Here is a 13,355-nt window from a genome sequence, read left to right on the forward strand (position 1 = left end):
TTGAAGGTTGAATGAAAATGTATAAACTCAAATATGTAACATGCTACAGTGAAATCACTAATATATAAGCTCTCGTTCAGACAAATGTTACAGTACAAAGAGCAGAGACATCTTTGAGGCTTGTCCTTTGTAAGTATACACCTTGTGTTGATGATAACAAAGCAAACCATGTGTGTAAGATAAGTCCCAGCAGTGCAAAGTCATGTTCTTCATCAGAAGTTAATAGTTCTGGATCAAACCAAGAATTGGTAGATGAGATCAAGTGAAAACCACTTATTAATGAGCACAAGCCTTCTCCGAGTAAGTGAACTGAAAGATCCCTAAGTCATCAATCTTCCGTGAATTTCTGTTTGAATCTCCTTCTAGTCATCTGAGCCCACCTCGCAAAGATCTCTGAAGCAGCAAACTTACCAGAGAACTTAGCTCTCTGTGCCAATTCCTCAAATATATCCGGCTGCCCTCCTCTATGAAAATCAGCAGCAAACTTGTTATAATCAATCAAAGGAGTCTTCATTCCTTTGTCAAGCATCTCCTCCAAGTACCTACACGCCTCTCTCGACTTCCCTTCACCAATAAGTCCCCTGATCAAAACCGTGTATGAGTTGTCGTCAGGACAAATCCCTTTCTTGCCCATCTCCTCCCAAACCGCCCTCCCCATCTCGTAGTTTCTCGCCATGAAGTAAGATTTCATCATCATGTTGAACGTGTGTATCGACGGCTCGATCCCGTTCTGGATCATCTTGTTGTAGATCCTTGCCGCTTGTTCCGGCATCTTCCTACTCGCCATCAATTTAATCAAAGCGTTATACGTTTTGCCATCCGGAGGATGTCCCTTCTCTTGCATCTCCTTGAGCAGTTCGTAAACCGTATCCAGCTTCCTCTGCGTCCCAAAACCAGTGATCAGACACGTGTAAACCGCAGCATCGGGCTGCAAACCGGAATCAACCATATCATCAAAATACTCAACAGCAGCTTCCATGCTCGACTGTTTACAGAAGTCACGTATCATAATAGTATAGCTACGGACATTAGGACAAGGCCCCTTAGCTTTCATGACATGGAACAGTTTAATCGCATCAGACTTTTTTCTACTCCTCAGCAAACCTTCAAGCATAACATTATGAGCCACAACGTCAGGTTTCAACCCCTGATCAATCATACCGTTCCAGATCCTCGCCGCCTCCATCAAATTCTTAACTCTACACCAACCATTAAGCAGAACAGTGTACGTCATCAGATTCGGAGTAAACCTCTCCTTCAACCTATCAAACAAAACCTGAGCCTCTTTCCCAAGCTTCGCCCTACCAAGACTATCCAACAAACAATTAATCGTCTCCACGCCGATTTTGAACTTGTACTTCTTCATCAGCTCAAAGATTCCAACAGCTTTCTTCCTCTCTTTGGCAGCAGCAAAGGCTTTCATCGCGATAGTGAATGTCTCCATCGTTAATAACTCTTTCGCGCCCATCTCTTCTAGCAAAGAAACCATGGTCTCGAACTGTCGAGTCTTGGCTAAGATAGTCATCATTGAGTTGTATGTTCTGGAGTCGTGAGCAAAGCCTGCTGGCCTCTCTCCGGCCCAGCAGAAGAATCTGAACGCAGGCTTCCTAGCGTGTTTAAACCGTTCTAAAACCTCAACGATCAGATCGTGAGATAGAGATACATTCATTTCGTCGAGAACAGCTTCCATGTTTCTATCTAAGGCAAAGAGCTCATCGATCACTTTGCAGACTCTCTCTACTTCTTCAGGATTGGTACTTGAATCAACAATACAACTGACACCTATTTCATCACTAGCACGATCATCATCTTCATCGTTGTCATCGCATTCAGATTCGATTTCGTCATCGCATCCTCCACTACTAGTACTACTAGATAAACCTCTAAAACCTATAGAGGAGTGTGTGTGATGATGATGAGTGGTAGAATTGATCAGATTAGATAAGGTCAAAGATCTAGCACGGTAGAATTGTACTTCCTCTCCTCCTCTTCCACCGCCGCGTATCTCTGTCCCGGCGATTGGTCGGTTTTGACTGGAAATGGATTCGTTAGAGCTCGATGAAGAAGAGCGAACGAAGAGAAGAGAGCTGAGAGGAGATTTAGTTGAGCTTCTCTTCAGGTAGAGGTGTAGCCATGGAGGAGGAGCCATCGAAGCGCGACGGCGATTAGCAATGGCGAACTTGGTGAAAGGCGGCTTAACGGCGGAGCTATTTCAAAGTTTAGTCTCATCTAGGCCCATTAAGCCTTATTTTAGTGAAGGTATTGTGTCTTATTAGAGGCCCATTAACTGGATTACTTGGTCATATTACCGTTTTAACCCTTTGGCTCAGCAGGGGCATTGGAGCGCAAACGCATCAAGATCATGAAAGGTGTCAATTACTTGGAAGGTATCTGTATGCATCTTATCTTCGTTTTAGGGTCATGATCTTTTCTTTTCTTTTTTTGAGGGGACCAGTTATTTATTTCTTTAGGTTTTATTTGATTCAATAATACACTTCAGTTAGTTAACGTTATCTTCATACACGTTTATGGATGGTACAAATCTGAAATTCCTGATCAGTCAATTAGTATAGACTCCAAGAAGGCAAGAACTTACTTTTGTCCTTTTTGTTCTAGAAAGTTCAAGAAATTTGAGTTCATAATCTACCATATACTTGTTTCGAAAAAGGGTGTAGTAGTTCTATAAAACAAGAATAATTTCTATAAAAATATCACAGAAGACTTCAATATACAGTATGACAAAACAACACAATTAATATTGTAGTTAAGATTCACATCTACAGTATCTTATATGATTGGTTATCACATAGACATGGGTTTATATCTTATCTTTTCATTAAGAGAAAAGCTATGGCACTAGACTTTTCAGCTGTGTGAAATTAGTCTGAGAAGGTGTATGCAAGCTTTTTGCATATATTAACCCAACTTACTTACACGTTACAAAACTCCCAAAATATATCTAAACTAAAACACTTAACTCCAAAACCGGAAATCAAGTGGGTTTTGAGTTTTGCTTAGCTACTTGTATAAATAGAAACAAATTAGCATTCTCTTCTTCCATCAAACATTCTCCTCGTTAGATATTTTCTCTACTATTTCAAAACAAGCAAATCACTAATTGTTATAGTAAAAAAATGGAGGAAACGAAGGAGAGGAAGATTGTAGTAGCAGTAGACGAAAGTGAAGAGAGCATGGAAGCTCTTTCGTGGAGTCTTGACAATCTCTTTCCATATGGTTCCAATAACACCCTAATCCTCCTTTACGTCAAGCCCCCTCTTCCTGTTTACTCTTCCATTGATGCCGCGGGTGAGTCTCGTATATTTCATATAAAATATTTGTTGATTAAACTACCTTTAATATAATTCTTTAAGCTTATGGATTGTGTGTTTGGTCGAGTTTCTAGGGTTTATAGTGACCGGAGATCCGGTTGCAGCGTTGAAGAAATATGAACACGAGCTCGTGGAATCAGTCATGGCTCGATCTCGAACCGTCTACCAAGATTTTGAGTCCGATGTAAGTTTCTTACTATAAACTTGGATCACTTTGTTGGATTGTATCAAAAAGAGTTTACATATTATTTGCAAGTGAGGTTATCAAATATAGTCTTTAGAAGTAATCGTGTTTCTGTTGTATGGAATACAAATGATTAAAGTTACTATTAATATGCAGATTAATATAGAGAGAAGAGTTGGAAGAGGAGATGCCAAGGAAGTTATATGTAACGCAGTTCAGAAACTTAAGGCTGATATGTTAGTTATTGGAACACATGACTATGGCTTCTTCAAAAGGTAAGGTTTTACTCCTTTTATTTTTTTAATCTTATTTAGTTACGATTTACTGATCATTAATATGGTTTATGTATAATGTATGTCTCATTGATAGAACTTTGCTAGGCAGTGTGAGCGAGTATTGCGCCAAACGAGTAAAATGCCCTGTGATTATCGTGAAGAAGAAGAATCCTCAAAATAATTGAGCGCAAAAGTCATAACTCTTATGATTGTATATGTTTCAAAGCAATTGATGTAACAGATAAATCAATCTTAGAATGCAATAATATCTGGATGACCATTTTAAATTCTAAATAGAAATGAATGATTATGATAGTAAAAATGATTTAACGGATAAGTAATGACATGGGGGGCATTAATATAAAATTACTTTTACCTTCCTAGTTCTTATTTTCAATAGGTCTTATATTGCACCACTAAAGTCAAACCTAATTCATCAAATTTTCTAAACGCAACCGTGGATTTACGTCTTTCTCAAGAGAAAAACAGTGGATTTACGTATACAGCATAAACGTTTTGGGAAGAAAAAAAAACGTTTTGTATATTTGCAGTTTAGATGTCTCTTTAAATCTAATTGTTAGCTTCAAGCAAGGCCCATTGTTGTAATGGGTCTATTGGAATACTATATGACCTCGACAACGCCTGAAAAACCACATTGATTCACATGTCAAAGGACGAGGTCTATATTGTTTGTAATATTATTACTTGATGCGCGGATGTTTAACTTAACTTGCCTTCAATATAAATTTATAAACCATTGATTTTATAAAATGTCTATTTATATTTTTATATTTTGTAAAATATATTTAGAATATAATATATTATATTATAATATAGATGTTTGATAATAAATTTTTATTTGTACGTAATATTATATTTATAATTTTATAACTTGATGCAATTTGATGTAATTGTAATATTCATATATTAACCTATTGATTTTTTTGTTTATTTATTTAAAAATGATTTAATTTTTTACAGTAGGTTTTTATGAATTATTATTAATTTTATGATATATGGTTTTCTTGAAAATTGTATTGTAGCATATTAATATATACTATATATTACAGTTTATGTTTTTATTTTCAGCAAAAAAATAACAATTCATAGTAATTAATTTTTTTTAAGTGAAGTGGCAAATTTGTAAATAAGAAAGAAACACAATGGCTAAATGTGTAAATAAAAAGAAATATTTAATCTGCTATCCGTGTTTCTAAATAATTCTCATTTAATCTGCTATCCAAGTTTCCAAACGACAGAATCTGTAAATGAGAAAGAAATACAGTGACTAAATATATAAATAAAAAAAAATTAATCTGCTATCCTTGTTTCCAAACAACTTTCATTTAATCTACTATCTAAGTTTCCAAACAGTACCAAAAGGTATTTCAGTTTTAATAGTATTGATTTATAGTATTATCTCACCTTCTGATTCGGTCGATGCAATTGTTTACTTGGTGGATGCATATTACTAGGTCCGGCCCTAAAATATTTTGATCCGAAAGCTCAACAAATTTTAAGGTAACAAAATGTAGTAAAAATGACTTGAGAAGATCGAACCAATAATCTTTCAAAATATTTGTAAGTCATTAACCAACTGAGCTATAAGAGATTTTGTTTAAAAAATAACTGAAATTTTAGTTATCGTAAACAAGGCCGGAAGCACATGCTTCTCTTTAGGGCTAATAGTGTATGTGGTGAGGAGAGGTTTTCAAAATCAAAGAAAGAACTTGACGCACTTCTCTCATAATCGTAAACAAGGCCAGAAGCACATTCTTCCATGGCTCATGGCCTGTAATGCATATGACCAGGAGAGGTTTGCAAAATCAAAGAAAGAACTTGACGCACTTCTCTCATATGAATCTTTATCAAATGTTCCTTTCCTTGTTCTTGGAAACTAGATGGACGTTCTCTATGCTCCATCATAAGATGAGCTGCTTTATCATCTAACCCTAATCAATTTCACCACCGGGAAAGGTAATATGAATTTAGCAGGAACAAATGTTCGTTCTTTTGAAGTGGTAACTTGCAGCATTGTCAGTAAGATGAATTACTGCTAAGGATTCTAATGGGTTTCTCAATATTTATCAGCTATATGATATCAATTCTTTCTGCTCTCACTGTATATCAGATGTGTGGTTACATTCCCAAGTTGTTTAATGAAGTATGTAAAATGTGTGTATAACTTTGTATATATGTTGGCAAGATTTTCTAGTTTTGACGACTTTTAAATTCAGGATATGATGAAGTGTGTGAAACTAATTTTGTTCATGACTGTGTAACTGTGTGGGTCTAAGGCAATGGCTGTCTCTGAGCTTTTGTCGAAAGATGAAGACTTAAAGCCTTTAATAATGTATGTACAAATGGCCATGTGAATAGAGTTTGACATTTAACAATCACAATGTCCTACAATGAAGATCAATCACTTTGACATACAGATGTACCATAATGTGTGTTGGTATATATTGTTTTCCATGTGTCATGTTTCTTTGTGAGCTCATCATTTGGTTCCTTTTCGTTTTTTTTTATGTATTGGAAAACCAAAACAGACGAAGCTTTTGATAACCATGTATAATCTATTTCATTAAAAATGGGTGAACATGTTCCTGATCCATCAGTCAGAATGCGTCCTTAATCTCATTCACTTATTGTAAATGTTCAAGCCGCAACACAAATACACAATATCCATCCATATAAGTGGTAAAGCTAAAATCATCTTCATTCCATACTTTTTAGAGAAATTCTTAAATAACAATACTTAAAAAATACTTATACAAATTTATATCATTACTTTTATATTCATAAATTTTTATATTTTATTCATTGTTTTTAAATTTTCATTAAAATTAAAGATGGAGAGAGCTCTAATTATTTAGATCTTGCAACACAAGTAAAATATTCCAGTAACAAACCCTTTTACAATATTTTTGATTATTTACACACTTTCACTTTATTGCTTTTCAGAATTTATCCTTTGGATCGATTCTTGTCTAGTGACCCAAAGTTAAATAATATTATTACCACACAAATTCGAATTAGAATCGTAGTTTACGTACTTTTCTTTGTTAAATTTTATTTGCTGTCGTTTTTATTATTCGCAACTTTTCAAAAAAGCACAGCCGAGCTGGAGAGTGGACACTGGTCCTATGTCACATCTCCTTTTCCATATTCTCTTCTCTACATCATCTCATCTAGCTTTGCCCATTAACGTGCACAGAAAAAAAAGAAGCTTTGCCCATTAATATTTCCCTATTGATTAATACTTTTTTGTTTGTTTTGCATTGCGAGTTTTAGCTTAGCAATGTGTATATGTTGTAATGAAACTATATACTTAATAACCATTCTTTATCTAGTTTGAAAGTCGGATCAAAGAATAGTTTGAAAATGTGAGTATTTACAAAAACTAGTTGAGTTGGTTTTTGGGGTTAAGGGATGCACATGGATCACTCATTCCCACGTGATATCTAAGCTAAAACACGTGCCTTCCTCTGAATTCTGTCTGACTTTTATTTGATTGGTCTCAGTTTTTGTTCAAAACCCGAAGCTTTTGGATCAAAAAGAGGTCTCTATCGTATGAATTTGAGCCAAACTAGATGATTGGTTTGCTGCCCAAGGCAATATTCCCTATTGTTTACTCCATATTCGACATTTAAAAAAGGACCTCTCATTACACAACTAGGATTTAACTATAGATTCTTTTCTTAATATTTGCGCGACTTTGACACTTATGTGGTTCTTCTATATAAAACCCATGTCTTGATAAAAGTCTCCAATAGACAATGCACCCATCATCTTGCAAAGTTCAAACACTTAGTAGTGTGTGTACGTAATCCACTTGAAGAAATATTGATATTAAATGAATTTTGATAAGGTTTTCTAAGTCTGCTCATGCTCTCCTACAACTTGTAAAGTACAATATATAATATCGGGATTAAACAATTAAAAAAGATGATAGAAGGGATTTAACGAAGATATATGGCTACATGTTAAGTATATATATATATTTAACAGGAACATGTATACACCAAAATTAGCATATGTGACATATCTTGACAAAACGTGTCAAACATCAACCTAACTGGTGATGGATAACCACAGGCACTGATCAATTCGGAACTAACTGACTTGATATGTAATGGTTTAATTAAGAGCTTGAACTAATAGCCTTCTATGGAAGTATATAAACTAATTATACTGTGTTTTAATTCGGTTCATAAAGTTTCATATGTACTGTTTAAAAAACACTTAGATAATAGCTTTATAATGTGTATGTATGGATTATATATGTGCATATTATATTGGGTATCTATACATACGTCGTCATGACTCGTGATATGCCTCTTGAGATGCTAACATGTTTAAGGAATGGGGACCGATAATCTTAAGTAGACCCATTTCTCAACCAGATATTTTAACTTATATATACTACAAGTTAACCGCATTTACACATAATTGTCTTTCTAGTGTTTGTTAATTATAAAACGGAGATTCGCCAGATCATTAGGTCAAGCCATACTGGCACATATAATCGTCTCAACTAATAACTTTTGTTTTGTGTATTATGCACTCTCATTATGTCATCAGTTATTTAGTTTTTGAGATTTTGAAGTTTATAAAACTTGCAATGTCACACTTATCGCTAATTCGCAACTAGCTGGTTCAATTCCATGAAATTCAATCAAAACATTAGACTAACCGAATGGAAATAATCTCGTTAACTTTATTACAATATTCTTTATTTGACAGGAAAATATATGATTCAAGCAAAACTGTACTTGAAGCTTAAATTAATCATAAATAAAAGATCATTAATACATTTCTGGATGAATAATTATCAACTAGGATAAGACCTGCGCCTTGCGCAGGGTGAGTTTATTTGTATATATTATCGATAGTTTCTTTTATACATTTGATCATTTTATTTATATATATAAAATATTTATTGTTGTTATTATATAATTTCTTTCCAATGAATCGGATCAATTTTTATTAAAAATAATGGAACAAAAGTATAATTAATACATCATGAGTTGATCGGATTGGACATTAAACAAATTATGACTTAAAACCTTATTTTTTTCATCGAACACATTCTTGAAAAAAGTGAACAGTATTGTTTTCACAGTTGAATTATTTTGACTTTTATCTTCTATATGGTTTTGAAAACTTTCAAATCAACCATCGAATTGATACATGTCATTTTAATGTTTTTAGTCGTATACTTACGGAAAACTTACATTAATTTAAAGTCGTTTTAAAAAAATCAAAATATAACATATAAGAAAAAATCTAACATATAAGAAAAATATAACATATAAGGTGTCCTCATTTTTGTATTTTAAATTCGTTTAAAAAAAATATAACATATAAAGTTTCCTCATTTTTATAATTTAAAGTCATTTTAAGAAATTCAAAATATAACATATAAGAAAAAATCTAATTTTTTTATTATATGGTTAATGTGATTGTTTATTTTTTTTAATAATATAAAATTAAACAAAATGAAGAAAGATGCAAAAATTGTTATCAAATCTTTATTATTCATAATCATAAATTGCCATATATATGTAAATAATATTAGGTAATTTAGTAGCATTTATTTAGGGAAAGAATACACACATCTTATATTTTAGGTTAATATAATGTTCTCTAGTGGACATTAAACAAATTATGACATAAAAATCTTATTTTTCCCCTCGAACACATTCTTGAAAAAGTGAACAGTATTGTTTTCATATTTGAATTATTTTGACTTTTATCTTACATATGGTTTTGAAAACTTTCAAATCAACCAGCAAACTGATACATGTCATTTCAATGTTTTTAGTGGTATACTTAAGAAAAACTTACTTTTTTGTAATTTAAAGTCGTTTTAAAAAATTCAAAATATAACATATAAGAAAAATATAACATATAAGAAAAATATAACATATAAGGTGTCCTCATTTTTGTATTTTAAAGTCGTTTTAAAGAAATATAAAACATATAAGGTTTCTTCATTTTTGTAATTTAAAATCATTAAAAAAATTCAAAATATAACATATAAGAAAACATCTAATTTTTTAATTATATGGTTAATGTGATTGTTTATTTTTTAAAAAAATATAAAATTAAACAAAAATGAAGAAGGATGCAAAAATTGTTATCAAATCTTTATTATTCAAAATCATCAATTGTCATATATATGTAAATCATATTAGGTAATTCAGTAACTTTTATTTAAGGAAAGAATACACACTTCTTATATTTTAGGTTAATATAATGTTTTCTACTGAACATTAAACAAATTATGACATAAAAACCTTATTTTTTTCATCGAACACATTTTTGAAAAAAGTTAACAGTATTGTTTCCACAGTTAAATTATTTTGAATTTTATCTTGCATATGGTTTTGAAAGCTTTCAAATCAACCATCGAATTGATACATGTCATTTTAATGTTTTTAGTCGTTTATTTAAGGTAAACTTACATTTTTGTAATTTAAAGTCTTTTTAAAAAAAATTCAAAATATAACATATAAGAAAATTCTAACATATAAGAAAAATATAACATATAAGGTGTCCTCATTTTTGTATTTTAAAGTCATTTAAAAAAAATATATATAACATATAAGGTTTCCTCATTTTTGTAATTTAAAGTCATTTTAAAAAATTAAAAATATAACATATAAGAAAAAATCTAATTTTTTTATTATATGGTTAATGTGATTGTTTAATTTTTTTAATAATATAACTTTAAACAAAAATGAAGAATGATGCAAAAATTGTTATCAAATCTTCATTATTCATAATAATTAATTGCCATTATTCATAATAATTAATTGCCATATATATGTAAATCATATTAGGTAATTCCGTAGCTTTTATTTAAGGAAAGAATACACACTTTCTATATTTTAGGTTAATATAATGTTCTCTAGTGTTATATAATTATAAAATAATGTGACACCATTAGATTAAACTATACTTTATATTAGATGCTCTAGAATTCTTTGAAATAGAATTTAGAAGGTATTTAGAGTGCCACCTATGATTTGGGGTTTTTTTTAATTAATACAAAATTAAGGTTCTAATTTTTCAAATGCTTCTCAATTAATATATAGGGGATACGGCTATAATTTGTGGCCAACACACACATTTTGCCTATACGTCCAAAAAATGTGGAAGGAGGTTGTACCTATGATATAATCATTTTTGCAGCTGCATTATTATTCTTGTTGTTATATTTATTCAGAAAAATGCAGTTCCAATCATAAAGGCTAACCATCTGTTGCCTTGCTAGAAGAATAAGATAAAAAGAATTCTAAGGGAAAAAACATTGATTTCACATTTCATATTGATTTCAGACCATATATATCTTACTACATACATGTTGACATTACATTATTTTGGACCATACAAAACTTGACATGATTTGCAATAGCATGATGTTTACTTGCAAACATTTACATCCCCCCCCCCCCCCCCCCCCCCCCCCCAAATTAACTTAGTTACGTGATTTCACGATGGTACAAAATCAGAAAGCTAATTGAAATAGATCATGTGTCAAGAAATGATTAAAACTCGTGTATAGTTCATCAAAGCGCAAACATGCACTGCTATGAAATCCTTGACATGGGCAACATCACGTTATGATCAATATCATAGGCTCCGTTTTAAGATTTGAAGAATGTGTCTTAGTATTTTGTAAGTAATCTAGTACTCTTCTCTCTCTCTCGGGTTTAGTTGAAATCTAATTAGGATCTGGTTTAGGTAAACCGGAGTTATCCGTTAGTTAGTTAAACGAGAAGTAGAGATGTCGTTTTGTATAGAAAGGGAGAGTCTTTAAATAGCTCAGGTTGTTGAGCTAAGGGGTAAGTTCTTTAGTTGATCAAGTTTGTTACGATCAAGATACGTAGAGAGAGAGGAGAGATTAGGATTGTATCTCGGAGCTCGCTTGTGAGCAAGAATAGTGATTTGCTGGTTCGATCCCAGCTCCGGTGAGCTATAGCGGCCTTTCCGGTACGGAGAGGTGCGGTGAACACCGGGTCAACATACCGTCGTGTCTTCTTCCGCTTTATACTTGTGATTGAGTTGATTACAGGTTGAGATCCAGGAGAACGAATCGTACAAAGTGGTATCAGAGCCAGGTTAAGAAGAAGAGGTGGTCGATTTGTTTGGAGCTTGGAGAGATCGAGCTCGATCAGAGATGAACGGCGATAAAGTCAAGATCGAGAGATTCGACGGAAACGGAGACTTCTCTCTCTGGAAACGAAGGATGTACGCTTATCTGAGCGTGTCAGGGTTGAAGGATGTGCTCGTCGAGAAACCTTCTATTGAAGATCCCAAGGAAGAGAAGAGCGATCAAGATCCTGAAGATAACAAGAAGATTCAAGCAGATGAGGAATCGAGATTAGAGAGGTGCGAAAAGGCGATGAACTTGATCTTTCTAAACGTAGGAGATCACGTGTTGCGAAAGATTGAGAGGTGTACTACCGCAGCGGAAACGTGGGCACTTCTTGAGACCTTGTATATGCCTAAGTCACTACCAAACAGGGTCCACGCCCAGCTTGAGCTGTATGGGTTTAAGATGAAAGACCAACGAACTATAGACGAGAACATAGATGACTTCCTCAAGCTTGTAGGTGACTTAAGTCATCTAAGCATCGATGTTCCAGAAGAAGTTCAAGCAGTGTTGCTTCTAAATGCGCTACCAGTGAAATATGATCAGCTTAAGGAGACTTTGAAGTACAGCAGGGAAGCTATAAAGGTTGAGGATGTTGCAAGTTCGGCAAGATCAAAGGAAAAGGAAATGAAGTCACTATCAACTACAAGAGCGGGGTTTGAAGGGCTCTACGTCCGAGGAAGATCAGACAGCAGGAGCTTCTCTAGCTCGGGAAAGCAGCGTAATGGCAAGTCAAGGTCGAAGTCTGCAGAGAAAAAGAAAGTATGCTGGATCTGCGGGAAGGAAGGGCATTTCAAGAAACAGTGCTATAAGTGGTTAGACAGAAACAAGCAGAAGTCTCAGGGAAACGACAGAGGTGGAGAAGCTGCAATGGTTAGAGATGATGCTCAAGATCTAGTGGGTCTTATAGCTAGTGAGATAAACTTGTCTCAAGGGGTTGCAGATCAAGAAGAATGGGTAATGGACACAGGCTGTTCATTTCACATGACTCCACGAAGAGAAGTGTTCCTGAGTTTTACAAAGGCAGATGCAGGGAAGGTAAGGATGGCAAATAACACAAGTGCAGAAGTAAAAGGAGTTGGCTCAGTAAGGTTTGAAAATGAAGACGGTACTACTTTTGTTCTCCATGAGGTAAGGTATATGCCAAGCATTGGAAGAAACCTTATCTCACTGGGAACTTTGGAGAACAAAGGGTGTGAGTTCAAAGGAGCTGATGGACAATTAAAAATAGTAAGAGGATGCACAGTTATTATGAAAGGTCAGAGAAAAGGAAGAGATACTCTGTATATTCTAAAAGGATCGGCCAGAGTCTCGGATTCTTGCAACTCCGCCGGTACAGAGGCCGACAGTACAGACGAGAACAGCTACACTCGTCTGTGGCATAGCAGGCTAGGACATGTGGG

The 13,355-nt window shown here is 33.7% G+C and overlaps 2 protein-coding genes across 2 annotated transcripts; one reads left to right on the forward strand and one right to left on the reverse strand.

Annotated features, from left to right (window-relative positions):
* Nucleotides 1-22: 22 nt before the first annotated feature.
* LOC103842061 (pentatricopeptide repeat-containing protein At3g62470, mitochondrial) lies at nucleotides 23-2,694 on the reverse strand. Its single transcript, XM_009118667.3, has one exon. It carries the CDS (start codon nucleotides 2,147-2,149, stop codon nucleotides 329-331), a length of 1,821 nt encoding a protein of 606 aa, XP_009116915.2. The 5' UTR covers nucleotides 2,150-2,694; the 3' UTR covers nucleotides 23-328.
* A 241-nt stretch (nucleotides 2,695-2,935) lies between these two features.
* Nucleotides 2,936-4,082, forward strand: LOC103842062 (universal stress protein A-like protein). The gene is made up of 4 exons (XM_009118668.3): nucleotides 2,936-3,306; nucleotides 3,404-3,513; nucleotides 3,670-3,788; nucleotides 3,883-4,082. The coding sequence occupies exons 1-4, from the start codon at nucleotides 3,135-3,137 to the stop codon at nucleotides 3,971-3,973; spliced, it is 492 nt and encodes a 163-aa protein (XP_009116916.1). The 5' UTR covers nucleotides 2,936-3,134; the 3' UTR covers nucleotides 3,974-4,082.
* The last annotated feature ends 9,273 nt before the right edge of the window (nucleotides 4,083-13,355 follow it).

Source organism: Brassica rapa, chromosome A09 (genome assembly GCF_000309985.2).
Source record: "Brassica rapa cultivar Chiifu-401-42 chromosome A09, CAAS_Brap_v3.01, whole genome shotgun sequence".
Taxonomy (NCBI): Eukaryota; Viridiplantae; Streptophyta; class Magnoliopsida; order Brassicales; family Brassicaceae; genus Brassica; species Brassica rapa.

Coding starts and splice junctions, on each gene's coding strand:
- LOC103842061 (XM_009118667.3), bottom strand. CDS start 2,149: ATGGCTCCTCCTCCATGGCTACACCTCTACCTGAAGAGAAGCTCAACT.
- LOC103842062 (XM_009118668.3), top strand. CDS start 3,135: ATGGAGGAAACGAAGGAGAGGAAGATTGTAGTAGCAGTAGACGAAAGT. Junction 3,514..3,669: donor ACCAAGATTTTGAGTCCGAT/GTAAGTTTCTTA, acceptor ATTAATATGCAG/ATTAATATAGAGAGAAGAGT. Junction 3,789..3,882: donor GACTATGGCTTCTTCAAAAG/GTAAGGTTTTAC, acceptor TCTCATTGATAG/AACTTTGCTAGGCAGTGTGA.